The 18264-nt window shown below is 36.9% G+C and overlaps 2 protein-coding genes across 3 annotated transcripts; both read right to left on the bottom strand.

The window, feature by feature from the left end:
- Nucleotides 1-2594: 2594 nt before the first annotated feature.
- On the bottom strand, nt 2595-6655 carry LOC125480597 (ubiquitin carboxyl-terminal hydrolase 20-like). Its single transcript, XM_048591604.1, has 8 exons — nt 6202-6655; nt 5961-6081; nt 5726-5836; nt 5369-5541; nt 4915-5250; nt 4465-4587; nt 3421-3991; nt 2595-3325 (listed from the first exon to the last, which is right to left on the bottom strand). The coding sequence occupies exons 1-8, from the start codon at nt 6595-6597 to the stop codon at nt 2958-2960; spliced, it is 2199 nt and encodes a 732-aa protein (XP_048447561.1). The 5' UTR covers nt 6598-6655; the 3' UTR covers nt 2595-2957.
- A 2548-nt stretch (nt 6656-9203) lies between these two features.
- LOC103936398 (probable ADP-ribosylation factor GTPase-activating protein AGD9) lies at nt 9204-14150 on the bottom strand. 2 transcript variants are annotated; one of them, XM_048591590.1, is made up of 7 exons: nt 13911-14150; nt 13581-13699; nt 11951-12386; nt 11562-11828; nt 10439-10558; nt 9827-9925; nt 9204-9660 (listed from the first exon to the last, which is right to left on the bottom strand). In XM_048591590.1, the coding sequence occupies exons 1-7, from the start codon at nt 13977-13979 to the stop codon at nt 9553-9555; spliced, it is 1218 nt and encodes a 405-aa protein (XP_048447547.1). In that variant the 5' UTR covers nt 13980-14150; the 3' UTR covers nt 9204-9552. The 2 variants fall into 2 exon arrangements, with proteins under 2 accessions (XP_048447547.1, XP_048447546.1); XM_048591589.1 differs by having other exon boundaries at nt 10439-10564; nt 13911-14149.
- Between the last annotated feature and the right edge of the window lie 4114 nt (nt 14151-18264).

The raw sequence follows: 18264 nt of genomic DNA, 5'->3' as shown, positions 1-18264 counted from the left end.
CTCAACAACCAGCGAGCGTGAGGGATAACCCATTATAACTTTCTTCTGTGGAAAAACCTGCATGAACATGCGATACACAAGCAATTATATGTATACGGAGACTCAGTATGATACAACATGATAGCACCGTCTGTTCATATAGGCTTGATTGTTATACGTACCCCATATTTGTTGCAAAGGTCTACGACTTTCTGAAGCTTTAGATATTTTATGTCACTCCTCGACTCATTTTTCTCTTTGAAAAATGATAGTTCTTCTAATCCCACCGGCCAAACATCCAGCCATGTCTTGGAAGAGACTGCAGATTTCCACCACCCAAGTATTCCATCTCACACGAGGCAAAATCTAGTTTACTTATAGCTAGCTATATAGTTCCATATGCTAATCAACTGTTAATTTAATTAACACATCAACTGAGGGTATGCGTGTCTAATTAATTAAAATGCGATCCTGACTGATCCCCCTATCATAACTACGAAATATTCTCTCCAAATGAAAAGGCATACATGCACTTAATTGGCTAGAAATTGCGTTAAAAACTGCTACGCATTTAGAGCTAATTTGCACACAATAAATATACTCACGGGGAATGTTAAGCCATGGCATGACACCAAGAAGAGTGACAGTAGAACCGGCGTTGATTACAATATTCTCGAGCACCCATTCAAGTGGCTCCGTTGTGAACTCTTTCATGCCATCCATCACGATGAGTACATGTTTCGGAGTGTTCATCGACTCCGATGACTCCTTCATAATGTCTTTGTCCATTGCTTTCCTGTTCCGGCTGAGAATAGATTTTCCCATTAGTTTCTGCTTCTTACCACCTTTTTCGAAGAAAACAACCAAATTATATACACAAATCACCTGCTAATTACCTTGGGAACTTTACGAAGCCAAGCTTGTTGTGCAAATGCTCAGCCCGGAGAAAGAGATGGAGTACCCAAAAGGGAATAGATACAGGAACTTCATATTCCTTAAATAGTTAATCAAACTTTGTTTTCAAGGAAAAAACCAAACCTTAGGGCTTGGTAAAACCAAAACTACGTAAGCAAACTTTGTTTTCAAGGGAAAACCCGAAATTAAGGGCTTTAAAACCAAGGAATGGGCATAGTTATGATACGTATTTTGACATAAACAAAGATTTGTGGCAATCTCCATTCATGACAAAGGATTATAGGATTATTCAATTTCAGGTTTTGATTTTCCCTAAGATATATCAAGATGCTCATTCTTAAATCCACGGCCATATTATTTAGCTATTAACAAGAAAGTTGTAAGCTCACCAGCAAACTAATTCTCCTTAAACATATCTCCATATAATTTGAGTGGTGAAGCTATACAATTTGTGAAGTGATTATGTTTTTTTGGTTTTTTGGATATTCATGCTTAGCCAAATTTATAAAAAGAATATACTTTACAACTCAATTTTTATAAATAAAAAATTAGAAAAAGAAGATAAACTATTGAAGTAAATCAAAGATGAACATCAACACCCGCCTCAGCGGCTAATACACTGAACAACCATTTTTGTTGTAAATGTGTTAGTATTTAGGGATCATCTGCCAAATTTTCTCCTTACAAGACTATACTAGTCTTCTAATCCTAGCCGTCCATATAAACCCAGCGATTGTGATTATGCCATGTCGTTCAAATTAGTTTTATCTTTGACGTTCCTGTAATTTCCTAATCGAGGGTACTTTACAATATTTTGCACCTGGAATAGAATGCACTCTTTAAACTAGTGTCTCCAGTACTTTCTAATTTGTGACAATTGTGCTTCAACTTAACACCAATTTAACATTGTTTAAATAATAATAATAATAATAATAATAATAATAATAATAATAATAATAATAATAAAATAGGAGACAACTGGTGACAAGCTACGGTTATTCACCCCTTCAGCCTTCCCCTGGGTACAAGTCTGGCTTCCACACCAGCGGGTTTTGAACCCGAAGACCTCCAGTTTTTAGTTTGAATGAAGCCTCGAAATCCACCATTTACCTCTTGACCACCAGCTTATGATTACCGATTCAACATTGTTAACTTTTTCAAAAAAAATAAAAAAATAAACTAATAGCATCTCGCGGCCAATAATTGAAATCACCTAACCCATATCTCCGCAGCCATAAGAAGCAATGTTGTTGCAAAAAGCCTTATCTGATCGATCTAGCCATCAACAATTTTTTTTGGTATTTTGGAATTGAGGATGGCCACAATTCATTTTTTCTAGGTTCTTTCTGGAATTTGACGACAGCCACAATTCATTTCTTCTGGAATTAGAATAGCCACAATTCATTTTATGGGTTTCTAGGTTCTTTCTAGAATTTGAGGATAGCCACGGTTCCTTAAAAACCAAAGAAAGCCCAAGATTTCAATTCCTTCAAGAGTATTGTGTGTTGATTTGGATTTCGTAGTTGATTTTGTATGCTCCCAGACTCGGATGTAGTAACAAAAATTGCAAGGAAATGGCCGCCGACAAGGTTGTGCGTGGTTTGGTGGGTGGCTATCGAGTAGGTGGACACTTCGGCTCCTTTTGTTTTTCTTTAATTTTTATTTATTTGTTATATTCGCCTTTAAAAAAGATAACACTATTAAATTAAAAGTTAAGTTCATAAACAACTATCAAAATATTAGACAAAGGACAAATGAAACACTGAATCTGGGACAACAAACCCGCAACCCCTTGAGCTACACTCAAAAGACTTACCTTTTGCTTCTTTCGTTACCAAACACGACCACATGTTGAAAGTTGCGGTAATGTGAAAGTAATAAGAGGATAATTTTGCAGCCGACGCGTTGGCTTCTGTAAGGCACTTCTCGGATCCTTCTGTTTGGCTTAATTCCCTGCCTATAGAAATTTTGAACAAACTCGTCTTTACAATTGTTGTCTAACTGGAGAAAGCTTTGAAGGCAAATGATCGATCAAAGCAACTCTGCAACGTGAAAACTGACACTCAGCGTAATGCAGCTGCCACAGGACGCATAGTGTGGTTGGTTTTAAGGCTGCCACCAGCACGGCTGACCTTTTTGCACGGCGAAGATCCCGCTCTCTTCCTTTTCTTGTCCAATGAACTTCCATTCTGAGGTCCTACCATGGCCGCTAGGAGTTGGCTTGCCCTGCCCTTAGTCAGACTTTTCTTTGAAAGATATCTGACAGCTTCAGTTCTCTCTGCATCATCTACAACATTGTTCGATGCTCTTTTACACAATGCATTGTCTGCTGACTTCAAATGATCCTTTCGAATAGCATTGTTCAATGATCTTTTACAGGTCACATTGTCCGCTGACTTCGCATGATCGCATGGAAGATGAAAACTTGGTTCTGCAAAAATTCCATTCACACTCATTAAGTTGGTTGCATTTATAAAATTCATGAGAAAGCCAATAAATTTTTCTGATCAGATTGAATTTGCTTACCTGGAGACTCAAAAACCAAATCCAGACTTGGAGATCTGGGTGGCGTCATAGGTTGGAGAATAACTTTAGCAGACCTTTTGTGGCAGCTATTTGCAACGGGAGTTGATGTACTACATATATTCTCAGCGTTGCCCAACGTTTTATCAAAATTGTTTTTTCCCCCACCTGGAGTTGAAGAATCAATGGCAGCACCAGTATCTGTAGTCTCCTGGGAACAACCAGCATCACGCCTAGGTCCATTAATCCGTTCAGAAAGTTCACTAGCTTCAGCTCTAGTGTCAGAGACGTCAACCTCTTTAGGTCTCACTTGATGCAACGAAAGAGTAACCGTCTCACAAGCATCTCTGGGTTCATTGGTAGCATAACGATCAACACAATTCACACTCGGGGATAAATTATTGGTGCTCTCAACATTCTCTAGAACTGACTTAGGTGATGTACTGATAACAGCTGGATTCAAGCATGGCTTTAGTGCTTCCACTACACTCAAAAACCAGGGAGTACCCTTCCTTGCATAGAACAGAATGTATGCCTCCTGTGATAGAACAAATTCTTCTCGTACCCTAGTGACCTGTAAAGAGGACATAGAATGGACCTTTTAATGTTTATTTTTGTTTTCTTTTGGTCTAACAAAAAAAATTACCACAAGAAATAAGTCCTTTAAACAAGAAAATTAATATTTAAAATAAATAACGGTTGAGGGTTAAATAATCCAACTATACTACCACAGATCATCAAATTCATCTATGTGGTAAGGAAAACCTCAAGGGAAATTATGCCAAAAGAGGTACAATGAACCTTAAAAAAGAATTACCACGTATAAACATATAGCAAGAACAAAGGTCAGAAGTTCCTAACAGATTATAGCAAAACCAACACACGGTTCAGGCCAAAAAGATCATTAATATGAAAACAAATAAAAGACATGAATGGCAACCCAACCACTTCCACACACACACACACACCAGATTCACAAGAATTATAAAGCTGCGGAGGTAAAACAGTTACCGTGAATACTACAGAATTTATACAGGGAATATTTACCCTTGAGTCATCCAACCTATGCCATGTATCTGGAGAGGACCGAATGAAGCAAAAGTAATGCCCAGAAGTAGATGAGAACCCAACATGCTCCACAATTGCATAAAGTTCGTACTTCAATTCCACCTATTGAAAAGAAACGGGGACTTAGAATTTGAGAAAAACATCCATTTTTTCATTTTGGTACATTAAAAGAGATTGAAACCCTTGATGTACCCTAATCCTAACCCATTACCCCTACCTTTCTCACCAAACGAGCCCACCCCAAGGGCTTGAGAGACAACACACAATTAAACATACCTAACGGGTGACATAACATTCAGCAGACCTTTTTTGTAAGATCATCTGATCATTATCATGTATTAACAAACCCTACATTTCTCGTAACTGATCTCAAGTTGGCTAATGAGGTAATCAGCAGTATTGTACATAAACTAATAAACAGCAACTCACATCGATGTCACTGCCACCAGTGTAGGGCTTCAAGTCCAACTCCAAAGGAAATTCTACATGTTTTTCAATCTTCTGAACATTAGATCCGTCGGTCTTAAATCTCTTCAGGTGAAATGCAGCAACTTGAGGGGCCTGGTCAACAACAAGCTGCTTCTCCACTGACACTTTTTCCATGCACTTCTCACATGTAAACTTTGTCTCCGAGTCATTGATATTTTCTATCTTAGTGAAGGACTCCAAGGCCCTTGGAAGAGTGTCTGCTTCTTCAATCTCCAGACTCAGATCAATCAGAGGTTCGTATGTGTCAGAACAATGACCGCAATTGCAACATCGGAGCTGAAAGCAATTCATACATATAAAAATCAACAAATATAAATTAAAGATTAATTTTCCAGGTTTCCAATCAAATTTTAACCATAACAGGAAAAACAATGGCTGCCAGATCTAGTCATACTTTGCTTACGAGACGACCACCAAAAACCTTTTCCACAAGGTTTTTATCTTGCACAGATGAACTCTCGTCCTTTTTCATAGAACCCATGGAAGATCTCTCAAGTTTATCTAAAAAACATTGCAAGAACTCATGGGCATCTTCTTGCTGGTATCTTTGGAAGTAAGATGAGATGTCTAGTAGCATGGGGGTTAAGAATCACATTCCAATGTAAAATTCTCGGCAAAAACTCATTTTCAAATCTACAAGTAATATTACAAACTCTACAAAAATTGGTGCAATGAAAAATCAAAATTTTACAAATAAAAAGCCAAAGTTGTTTTTGCACATAAATATAAATTCATATGAACGAAAGGATACGATTCAAATTGTCAACAAGTTTCCATGGCGAAACAACTTTTCCTGAAGAAGCTATTGAAAGATCAATGTGGTCACGAAGAGCACAAAGAACGCAGAATCTTTCACTACCACCTAAATACTCCCAATTTCAGATTTAAATCAGTAAAATTGAATAAGAAATCTCCATAAACCAACAATTGAGATAAATTAATAAATGATAATATGGAAAAACTACAAATAGAAACTAAGGTCTTACGATCACACGGCATCAAATGATTGGAAGAACGAAGACCCTCCAAGAGCGGCACAGTGTGCGTAAAGCATTGCAGAATCGCATTCATAAAGCAAGTGTTACCTAGATTTGCAAGCCCTGCACTCTGCAACACCAAAACCACAACAAATCTCAACATCCCAAGATTACTCAAATCAAAATTAAACCAAAAAAAAAAAAAAAAAACAAAGAAATAATGAAAGAAGCATTGAAAATAATAACATACCACCATAGAGAGCTTGGTTTCTTCCTTATGAAACTGTGATTCCAAGGAAATCGGCGATCCCTTGGCAGAAGACCATGAATTCCACGGAGAATACCAAGAAGAAGAAAATCGTGAAGAATCGGAAGAATTCAATTCATAAATTGATAAATTATTACCAACAAGATTGAGAGGCGAAGGCGGTGGAGAAGGTTCAGCTTCTTCTTCTCGTACTTGTTCAAAAATTGGTGAAGACCCGCTAGGGTTTGGTAAAGAAGAATCCAAAGATTGGTCGCCTAGGGGTTTCAGAGTCGAAGACGGCCAAAACCCATCTGCCTTTTCTGGCATACAAACCAAAGCAAGGTCGTCCATGGCGTCAGACTGCGAAAATGGCGGAGACCCATCGAGGACTTCTGCCATTGAAGCTGGAGGAGATGGAGTTCCCAGTTGGGTGCTTGGTTTCTGAGAAATGGATTTCGATTCGGGACTCCGAAGAGATGAAGGGATGGGATTTACAGAGAAATGAAAATTGAGTGTGAAATTGGAATTTGGGTTTTGGCTCCACAAATTAGGAGGGAAATGGGGATTTGGCTTTTTAATTTTTTGAGAGGTTTTGGATTTTCATATTTTTGGGGGGTTTGGAATTTGAGGAGTCGGTTGGGAAGGAGAGGGAAAAAGTTAAAAAGTGGTTGAAAAAAAAAATTAGGGTTTGGGAAAAGGAGGGAAAACTCAATTTTGGGGCCAAATTTGGCCAGAGTGGGAAAGAGTGAAAGACTTGAGCTTCTCCACCACTTTTCTTCCAACTACGCAAATATTAAAAAAAATAATAATAATTAAAAATCCTAAAACTTAGAGAAGAAACTAGCTGCTTCCACTAAAGTCAACTGCGCCTCCATCACAAAGCCACCCCTAGTAAGAGAACGAACAAACAAAACGATTGGATTAACGAAAAATGGGGGTGAACGAGCCACCTACATAGTGAGTAGTCATATAATTCTACCAAATAGTGTTAAAAGCACTTCAAAACCACACAACATCAAAAGGCACTGTCGAAGAGAGATGCCCAATAAGTTAACTGACGAAGGTTTATGATGAAGACTTATGCTATAAAACAACAATTGAGTAAACGAGGACAAGAAAGCCCAGATCTAAGACAAGCTCGTAGAATTGAGACAAAAGCTTAGGGCACCAAACAAGGACCAAAGCTAATAAGAGAAGATAAATAAAGACTGTAATGATATAAGGCTAGAAGGAACAGGAAAAGTTAGAGTTGACGCTGACCTCAACCCTGGGATTAGAGTCGGCAGCAACGAGAGAGAACTACGTTTTTGCCTTTCCACGAGCAAGAGAGTTGGGGATTTTTGCCTTCTTGCACACACACGATGTGTTAGCCATCTTGTATTAAGGAGTGTAGAATTTTCATTTTACAAAAAAAAATTGTTATTGGTATTCTAAAAATTTTTATTTTGCACTCCAAACCTTCGATAATTAGAAAGAAAAATACACTTATAAGGAGTGTAGAATGAGATTTTTTCAGTGCTAATAACAGTTCCTTTAAAAGAGTTAGTAAGAGTTAATGTTACGCCAACTTGCACAAATAATCCACACTGTCATATATGTTTACATGTCAAATTTTTTTTATTATTTATGTAAGATTAAAAATAATTCATAATAAATTGCATTGTTCTCCCAAATGAAAAATAATTCATAATAAATTGCATTGTTCTCCCAAATGACATTGTGTTGAGAGTTGAATCTCAACATCGAGAAAAAAAATAGACATTGAATGTGTTTATAAGTAATTAGACTATTTTTCATATTGTTAATTGAATTATGGTTGAACCTCAACTTCTTCACATTGTTTCTAAAGTTTTGCTTATTAGTTCTCCTCTAGCTGAGCATGAATTTATTTGGGCTTCTTCTCCTTCATCGGTCTCAGCCTTTTGACACTAAAGTCATCTCCAATCGAAAGGGCTACGTTTAGCCTCCGCTCATATTATAGCCTTGCAAAAAATTATTTTATAATGAACAATGGCAGATCATATCTATATACAATCTCCAACCGAAGGGGGCTATATTTTTAGCCCCCTCAATAATTTATTATTTCAAGTTTGTTTTTTAATTTTATCGATTAATTGAATTAAACTACCATATTAAAATAAGGTTTCCGGACATATTTTGAGGGCCACTTGTCGTTAAATGTCGTTTTAATTTTCACGTTATTAAATATTTTAATTTTACTTGCATGTTAACAACTTAGACATTAAAATGAGATAAGATAGTATAGAAAGAAGAAAAGGGCGTGAGAAATGATGTAGAATTGGCTAAGGTATTTATAGTTAGAATTTTTTTTTTTTAATTTTGTCTTAAAAAATAAATAAAAAAAGCTATATGACATCAGCTAGCAACATAGCTGAGCCCAACTTTTAGAGGTCGCTGGCTGGCTATGTTTGGCCAGCCCTCTAGCCATTTGGCTATATTTTGGCATGGTGGGTCCCAAATTTGTTTTGCCCAACCCTCCATTGGAGATGGGTTTTGTGTTCAAACGGACTATGTTTTGACCTATAACCCTATGGTCGGCTTGGTTGGAAATGACTTAATGGCTCGTTTTGAAGCTCTTTTAAAATGATTGAAAGTGTTTTTAACAAAAATATTTTTGAGGTTCTAAAACTAGGACATGTAACTAATAACAACTACCAAAACACAAATTGTACGTTGTACCATCAAAGCACATCAATTCACTTGGATCGAGAGGCCACAATTACTGCAGGTCTACAAGGAACACGTTATGCAATTTAAGATGTTAACGTAACTTAATCGTAATTGTTCAAGTAGGAGGGAAAGGAAGAGGAGAGAGATTAGGAAGTGAGAAAATCATCCTCCGGAAAAGGCAGGTACTTGACAAAGGACAACTACATCAAGCAACTTGACCCGACCCAAATTACGGTTCTTAACGTCAACCCTGTTATTCAAGCAACACATCTTCCCTTCGATTACTTAGCCTTCAACGATATATTTCTTGCAAGTTCACTTATAAAAGATTGAATTAAAATTGGGCAGGGACAGAATCCACAGTTTCAACAGAATACAGGCCTTGCTCCCTTGGCACAAAGCAGTAATGTTATGGTGGTTTTACAAAAACACGAGCACATATAATCCACAATCTCAGAACAATAATAATTCCTGTGCTACAAAATAAAACACCCGCCACTCTTAAGCCCCGAAAATTTTTGTAAGTCTTACTGGTCTTTTTAAGAACTTTATCGATAAGTCTTACTGGTCTTTGGAAGAATTTTATCAACTCTCTTTACAACCCCTACATATGATATTGGCTGGTGTACTTACTTTAACAAATGAACAGAAAGCATATCAACATCACAGGATTCTGTCCTGAAGATCCGTCATTAAATTGGATGCCAAGGAGCTAAGCTTCTTCCCCGTCTCTCCAGCAATATTCTTTAAGGAAGAGATATCCTGTTGTGCCTGGAAAGCATCACAGCAATTAAACCCAAATTAGTAACCAAAACTCAGAATGGAAAAAGAAAAGCAAACGGAGATTAACTTTTGGTGAGACACAGGCCAAAAGATGATAGGCATACATCACACAAAAATGACGGGCAAATTTATTGCCTGCCACTGCCAGACATACCTGAAAAGACAGTCGGTTGATTAGGTCGCTTGCATTAAGATCAATAGCTGGATCTCCCCTGTCACCAAATAGATCAGCACTGGAGATGGCAGCAGAACCCTGGAAGTAGAAAGACAATTGTGTTATCAACAGCTAAATTCATTCTCTAAGATTTCTCTCTATCTCGGCATATCAAATATATTGGCAATTGGTATTGGCCTTCAATGCTAAAGTTTCACATGAAAGTTTTATATTCAAGCACCCCCAAATTTCATGTCCAGAACAAGAAAATACGTATAAGATTTGTAGGAACTTTAATTGAACCATATGTTTTGAAGAAAATAACTAATAAAAACAATTGTCAGTAAAATAGTAACTCAGTACTGTTGATTGATCGTGAAATATAAAGATCACAAGTTTATACTAAAAATGGTTCCTTTTAAGATTTTATTTTATTAAAACAGAAAAAACATGGTTTAGGATAAATATAATTTGCCAATATGAGGTCTAGCTGAACGATAGTGGTAACCTGACAAAACTTCAACCAGAAAGTAAAAGACCAAAGACATGGTACAATAATTCAAAAGAAGCACATGAACATGAACATGGTATTATAATGGTAATGACACACACCGAGAACTTCTGCAAGGAGGCTTGAGCATCAACATCAGCAGATCTGTTCTGGTCACCAAAAAATTGTGCGGAAGAGATAGATTTTGCATTTGTGAATTTCTTTCTTGCTTCATCAGTTTCCTGAATCTGAAAAAAATAAAACCTGAATATTTAACAAAAGAAGAAAAGGAACAGAAACGAAAACTGGTTTTCAGAGTGTGCTGAAACATGACATAAAATAAGTCTTAACATGTCACAAGTCTCTTCTTATAGGTCTCTCCAGTAATCAATATCCAAGTGCAAAAAGCCAAATGCAAACATATCCAAAAGTGTGAACACTATAAGACTCAAAAATTTTAGATTGAGGAAATCACCAGCAGTAAACATTCTTCTGAAGAATATTTAAGTGCTAAGTTTTCCTAAATAGGTTTGTAGTTACTACAATCTCACAAGGCAAACTTTATTTCCACCTCTGAAAATTATATGGCTGGAGCCAGGTTAGGCAGGAGTGATTGGTATTATGGGAGGATTGTACATTCCAACTGTCATAACAATTTTACTCTGGAGGCACCATTTAATAAAACAAGGCCTTACCATTTCAGGCATATGGTTTGCACTTAATAACAACATAGAAAGGGAATGGATGAAAAATCTACAAACCATTTAAAATGACTCAAGTAACACAGAAAATAATCTCATTCACCTTTTTAAACATCATAATCTGCCTATTTGTCTTGCAATCAATTCTTACTTTGTATTAGAATTCTAGAATACGATAGACTAGTTTTGTATCTGATGATTTTTTCTCTTCCCTAGTAATATAGTGCCCGTCTCTTTCCTTAAAAAGATGATAGGAAAAGTTTAAACGGTATGGTTCTCTTCGATTCATCAACCTTATACTTCTAAATCATGTCAACTCGTTGCTCCTGGTCTGATAAGTGAAACATGTATCTAGAGAATTGGGCACATAACATTTTTTTTTAATTGCATTTGTTAAATCCACAATTGAAGGCATGTCAGGAACTTTATATGATAATCATAAGCGACACGGAAACAGAAACAGTTACTTCAGTCGTGACATATTTGAACTAGTTCTCGTGGAAACTACTTTATATGTTAAAGTCATAGGTCATAAATAACTTACTTGAACTTTTGAGCTATTTGAACTAGTTCTCTTGGGGAAACTATTGTCCATTCCAAAATCCGAAAAGAAATTTGATGACTTTGGTGGAGCAATATGGCTAATCACATGAGCACCAGTGGGATTTGTCTCAGTATTTTGGACAATTTCTACATACTCAAATCGAGATGCAAAGGATGATCCAGCTGTTGGAGTGCTGTTAGTTGAGGAAGGCACTGGAACTGGGGCAACTGGCTCTTCAGGTTTCTGATCGTACAGGCTTTCACTTGGCTGCATTTGATAAAGTTAGGATAAATGCATTTTGGTTAAACATATAATCAAATAAGAAACCGAATCCAAAGATACTACATCTGATGAATAATCTACCCCAATTTTGAATAAGCAATCACAACCTTTGTAGTAAGTTTGCGAGCACCAAGCCCCCCGGTCTTCCCAGTTTTCTTAGCACCACCAAGAGGCTTCTTAACAGTACTGGTAACATACGTATGAGGGGCTTTCGGGGAAGCAGCGATTTCAGGTGTTTCTTTCCTTGCTATAGAGTTCTCTTTTGGAGCTTCATGGGTCTTGACATCAGGAAGCCCATTAGATGCTTGTCCTGACTGAGATGCAACAGGAGATGATGGAAGACCTGCCTCTTCTGCCATACTTTTGGCAACTTCTTTGGTAAGTATATGCCTATACAACTCGGCAGCTCTTGATGTGTACTTAGCCTCAATTTTGCCTCCATCCGTCCATCCATGCTGCTTAAAGAAAACTTGTGCACGGTTGTTTCCTCCAAAGCTCATCGTTCTCAGCTGTTCAGGAGTCCATGAGTCTAAATTTGTAGATCTATACCAATAGAAACAAATGTAAAACTGTTGTCATTGTCGTCGTTGTTGCTTTTGCAGTTATTTGTTGGCCATAAGAATTTCAAAATCATACATTAACAAATACAGTGTTGTTTAAATTTGAATATCTGACTTCAAATTCAATTCAACATCAAGTTTTTGAAAAATAAACAATCTTTCACTTGTACTTTCCATTGTGAAGACAAAATATAAATTAAAAAGTAACTTTCTTGTAAACTTAGAAAGTTAGAATCACACTAAATGGGGAAATAAAATTTTAACAATTTGATTGAAATGAAATCTGAAATCAAATTATCAGATCCACCCATGATGCTACTGTATTTTTATTCTAAACACGGCTAAGTTTGGAATATGGAAGATTTGCCTCTGTATTTGTTGGGCTGGCTGCCTTTATCCCAAACAAACAAAATACTAGGAAGCTCTGACATCCTCAAACAAGAGGAAGATTCCTCCGGCCTTAACAACAAGAGGCCGCATTGTATACTACAAAACACTAAACTCGGCAAGATTTGCGAATGGACAGCTGCGACCATCAATCCATTGGCCATTGACTAGAAAATACATCAAAAATCCAAATGGAGGCTTTTGAGGTTAAAACATAAAGCTTACCTTTTGTTATAACTTATTAAGGCCTCATTCATTAATAGAGCTAGTTGGCAATTTACAATAACTATACAGGGAAAAAGTAAAAAGGCTCCCCTCTTTAAACCAAAATTCCTCTTTCTAATAAGAAACAAGTGCAAAGATTGTCCGAAAAAAGCAGCGTGGCCAAGTAAGTCAGAAAGTATCAATCAACAAAAGCATGTCACTGCAAAAAAAAATTTAGAACGACAACAACTGCATTCTGAATTACACAAAACTAACGGATCCCTCGTATTTGTTTGTTTGTATGTAACAGTTCATGGTTCTATAATAAAGCAAGATCTCGTGCACTTCTGTCCTATGCCACACCCTCAATTCAATTCGATCAAATGTCCATCGTATCACCAAATTCAATTCGATCAAATTAATAAGACAAACCATTGCTTGGATCCCCAAAATTCAGGATACATCAACCCCTTCACCATACTTATACATAAATACATACAATATATGTACTCAAAGCCAACACAGAAAACTTGAAGAATCGAAGACTGAGAGAATAAAGAATCCGTTAGTGCTATAAGAAATATACCTAACAAAGCTGATGTGAACGCCGAGACTACGATGAACGGCGGAGCAATCGATGCAGAGAAAGATCCCATATGTAACCGATGCCCAGGTCGGGTTCTTCGCATTACAATCGAAACACATCTGAACCACATACACACAAAAAATAAATAGAAAAAAAACAAATAAAAGATCTAAGCGAAGAAATCACAGATCTGAATCAGATCTCACAAACCCATATCGAATTTTTCACAAAAATCAAAAACCCATATAATTTTTATCCAAAAACACAACCAAAAAAAAAAAAACAAAAAAGTAAAAAATAAAAGGAAAAATGAAACTAAAGAAAACCCACCTTGTTTTCTGCCTTGGCTTTCAGTTTTCTGAAAACAGCGGTCTTGTCGTTGAAGATTTCGGACGCCATTGGAGAGGCAAATCAAAACCCAGAGAGAAAATCAAACGAATCCGAAGAGGTGCTTGAACACCTCCTCAGGCAAAAGAGAGAAGAGAGGGAGGACAAAAGGCTGAAGTGAAATCCCCAAATCGATTTCAGCTTTCCGGTTTTCGGTCTTTGGAATTTTTGTTTCGTGGATTTTGAACGGAAGCATTTTATGATGGCCCCGGTTGGACGAAATGACGACATTGCCCTTGCGTTTTACGGGCATTTGCGGCTTTGGTGCTGTGTTGCTTTCGAGTAGTAATTATTTATTTGAATGGAGGGCAAAGGTGGTGGCAAGTGTGGCGGTCTCCACCAACCGCTAACGGCTGGGGGTGTTAAATAGATGGGGGAAGCTGAACCACCAGTTGGCAGTTGCCGATTTCTTCAACCTTGAACCTTTTGTTTTCTAAGAAAATTCTTGATAGCTAAATTTAGTCCAACAATCTGCCCTAATTTTGAAAGACAAAATATCTTTTACTGTTTTACAAAGAAGGGGTGCAATTTGGGTTGAGGATGAGATGCATTTTCTCCCGAACCTGGATTGTCTATCCTTTCCATCTCATAGACCTGGATTGTCTACCTTCCTTATCCCATACTTTCAAATACTTTAAACCAATCTTTATTATTATCCGAAATTAAAAATAAAATTATATTTTATTATTTTATAAAATAAAAAAAAATACTAATATTCTAATACCAATTGTCTTAACTATTCAGTTTATGAGTTGAGATGCACTTGGACAGTTACTCATCATTGCAGTCACTTACTATTCATTAACGGGATTAAGTTCTGCTCATCATGTGCTATACTAGTGTCAGTACTCGCCCGGGCCAGGGTCAGGCTTCATGCGTATGTTCACATCGCACTGTACACTCACTTTGTTACCCTTCAAATCCCCTCTTATTTCTATGATCACGATTAAGCCACGTCAATATTTTATATTCTTATTGTTTTTTGTCTTATTATTTCTATTAAAAAATTAATATAAAATGTTGACGTGGCTTAACTGTAACCACAGAATATAAGAAGGGATGAGAAGGGAATGGGATGGGGATCTGGATTGTCTGCTCTTCCCATCCCGTACCCTTCCCATCCCCTCCTATATTCTGTGGTCAGAGTTAAGTCACGTCAACATTTTATATTGATTTTTTTATAGAAATAATAAGACAAAAAGTAATAGAAATATAATATATTGATGTGACTTAACCGTAACCACAGAAATAAAAATGGATGGAAAGGGTATGGGATGGGCAAACAATTCAGATTCTTTTCTCCCAAGGTCTTAGAATAATACTTACCTTTATCCAGCTTCACCCTTTTTCACTATTCACAAATATTTTTTTTATGTTTTGAAAATAAAATAATTATTTAATTTATTAAATTATTTCAAATACAAGGCAAAAGTATAGTACTACAACTAACATAATTAATTCTAAAAAAAAAAAATCGAAAAACTTCCTTAATAATATAAACAACTACGAAATTAAAACAATCTTATTCTTTCATTTTTTTTTGGGTAAATTACACTTTACCAACACAAGTTTGGGGTCAATTTCAATTTTTTACAACATTTTTAAAACATTTCAATTTCATACCTCAAGTACTATTTTATTTCAATATAACACATACATTTTCCATCTATTGATCCGTTAAGAACTGATGTGGCTGCTACAATTGTGCCACGTGGCTGCCAAATTTGTGCCACATGACAAAAAAAATAATTTTTATTCATTTAAAAATAATTAATTTAAAAAAAAAACAACAACTTAGAACCCATCTTTCCCCCACCTTCTCCCTCTCTTCCCTCTTCACCTCCCCGACCTTCATCCCTTCCCTTCACCACCAAAACCTCAACTTCTCCCTCTCTATCACTTTTCCTTGACAACAAGCTGTTGACTTTTGTGTATATTCCTATAATCTTGAGATTCTTAGCATAGTATGATTTCATGTAATTATTTCTTTCCTTTTTGATATGATCGTAACATCCTATAAATTCCTCCTTGAGAGATGAATAGACACACAATACTATTCCAAAAGCATTCTCTTCTTGGTATCAAAGCCTAAGCTAATACAAAAAAATATATAGAAATTGCGTTGTGCGCAAAACCTAGAACAACTAGTTGTGCAGCCAATTGTGCAGCGCACCGTTAGATCAGCGAGCGATGTCATCATTGCTGACTCGAGTTCATTCATGCATCCACCCAAATCAGTGAGCGACGCCGTCATTGCTAATCCGAGTTCACCGAGCCAATTGTTGCAACCACTCACCATTACCCGTTGTTGCATTACGCGGCCACAAACCGAGGTCCAAAACCCAGAAATTCCCGCTGCAAATCCCGATTGAGAACCACCACTATCACTCACACACCCACCCTGATATGTTCCAGTCACGCCTCATTTGTTCTGTTTGCAATTTTTCTTGCTTTGCCGTGCTTTAAAGGAAGTCCTCATAATTGTCCTGCTTTGCTATGCTTCGAAGGAAGTCCCAGGAAGGAAGTCCTCACAATTGTCCTGATTTGCTATGCTTTGAAGGAAGTCCCAGGAGTAAGGAAAGAGAAAAGAAAAGAAAAAAAAGAAAAAAGAAAAAAAAAGGACAAAAGAAACGAAAAAAAAAAATAGTTTATTTTTTTTATTTGGTGTTACTATTTGTTTTTTCAGGGTCTCACATTGTTTAACCTAGTTGGTTTGGAATCTTGGCCTTATCAATCACCTTAGATGTTGCACTCAACTCACGCGGAGCAATGACACCCTGGACTCGTCATCCCCACTGTAATGAGTTGTGTGCATTGATTTCCGAAGTTAAGGTAGATTCTGATCATATAAGTAATGATGGTAAAGCTTTAAAGGTTTCTGTATCTGTTCCGAATAATATATGGATAATTTATTCTGGTGCTACTGAACATATGATTTGTGATTCTAGATAGGTACAAACACTAAACCCATCCACCAAAACTAACGTGAGTGTTGCTAATGGTAATATTGCCCCCATCATTGGGGAATGTGCTATCTCTCTTTCTGATACCCTTAATCTTGATTCCATACTTGTTGTTCTTTCTTTTGACTATAATTTATTATCTGTTGCTTAAATAATTGTCGTCCTACATTGCCTTGTGATTTTTTGGTCTTCCTTTTGTGTTTTTAAGGACATTCGGACTCGCAAGATGATTGGTTATGATATTAGGAAGGGAAAGCTCTACTACTTAGAACTGATATCGAATAGTACCCAAATGTTGATTCAAGCTCTTGCCGTGGACGGATCTCACGGGGAGAAGAAGAAAGCTTCAGATGTTTAGTTGTGGCATCATCAACTTGGACATACTTCTTTCGGTTATCTACGAAGGTTGTTTCTTGGCTTATTTATTCATAACGATGTTTCTAGCTTTAAATGTGGTGTTTGTGAATTGGCTAAAAGTCATCGTACTTCGTTTCCGTCCAATTTGAGTAAAAGTTCAGTTCCATTTATGATAATTCATTCTGATGTGTAAGGGCCCTCTAAAGCTGCTACATTTGGTGGTGCTCATTGGCTCGTTACTTTTATTAATGATTGCACACGTATGACTTAAGTTTGTTTAATGAAGTCCAAAAGCGAAGTTTCTTCTTTGTTTCAACGATTTCACAAAATGGTGCAAGTACAGTACAAGTCACAAATACAGGTTCTCAAGAATGATAATGGTGGTGAGTATGTGAACTCTGAACTTTGTGCCTTTCTTGATCATCATGGTATTGTTTATCAAACTACATGCCCATATACTCCACAGCAAAATGGAGTTGCATAACGTAAGAACCGTCAACTTCTAGAGGTTGTTCGTGCTTCCTTGCTTGAGACGTGTCTCCCGTTATCCTATTAGGGAGAATCTCTCACTTCACCTGCGTATCTTATTAATCGTGTTCCATCTCAATCAGTTGATTTTCAAACACCATTTCAGGTTCTCTCTTCACATGTTGATGCTCCTACAATCCTTAATCTTCCACCTCACGTGTTTGGCTGTGTGGCCTTTGTTCATCTCCATAAATAGCAGAAGAGTAAGCTAGAACTTAGGGCCTTACGGTGTATGTTTGTTGGATATGCCTCCAGTCAAAAAGGATATCGATGTTATCATCCTTCAACAAAAAAGCTGTTTATTACTATCGATGTTGCATTTCATAAGCATGAGTTGTACATTGCCTGTCCCGAGTCTTCACTTTAGGGGGAGAATCAAATAGAAGTTCAAACTCTTGATTATACAATTCCGGGTACAGTTATTGTGAATGATGTGGAATTAAGTGGTA

Source organism: the organism of the source record quoted next, unplaced genomic scaffold (assembly GCF_019419815.1).
Source record: "Pyrus x bretschneideri cultivar Hongxiangsu unplaced genomic scaffold, Pyrus_bretschneideri_v1 Contig34, whole genome shotgun sequence".
NCBI classification, from domain to species: Eukaryota; Viridiplantae; Streptophyta; class Magnoliopsida; order Rosales; family Rosaceae; genus Pyrus; species Pyrus x bretschneideri.
The sequence above is the reverse complement of the archived record's forward strand: the minus strand, read 5'-3'. Positions and strand labels throughout refer to the sequence as shown.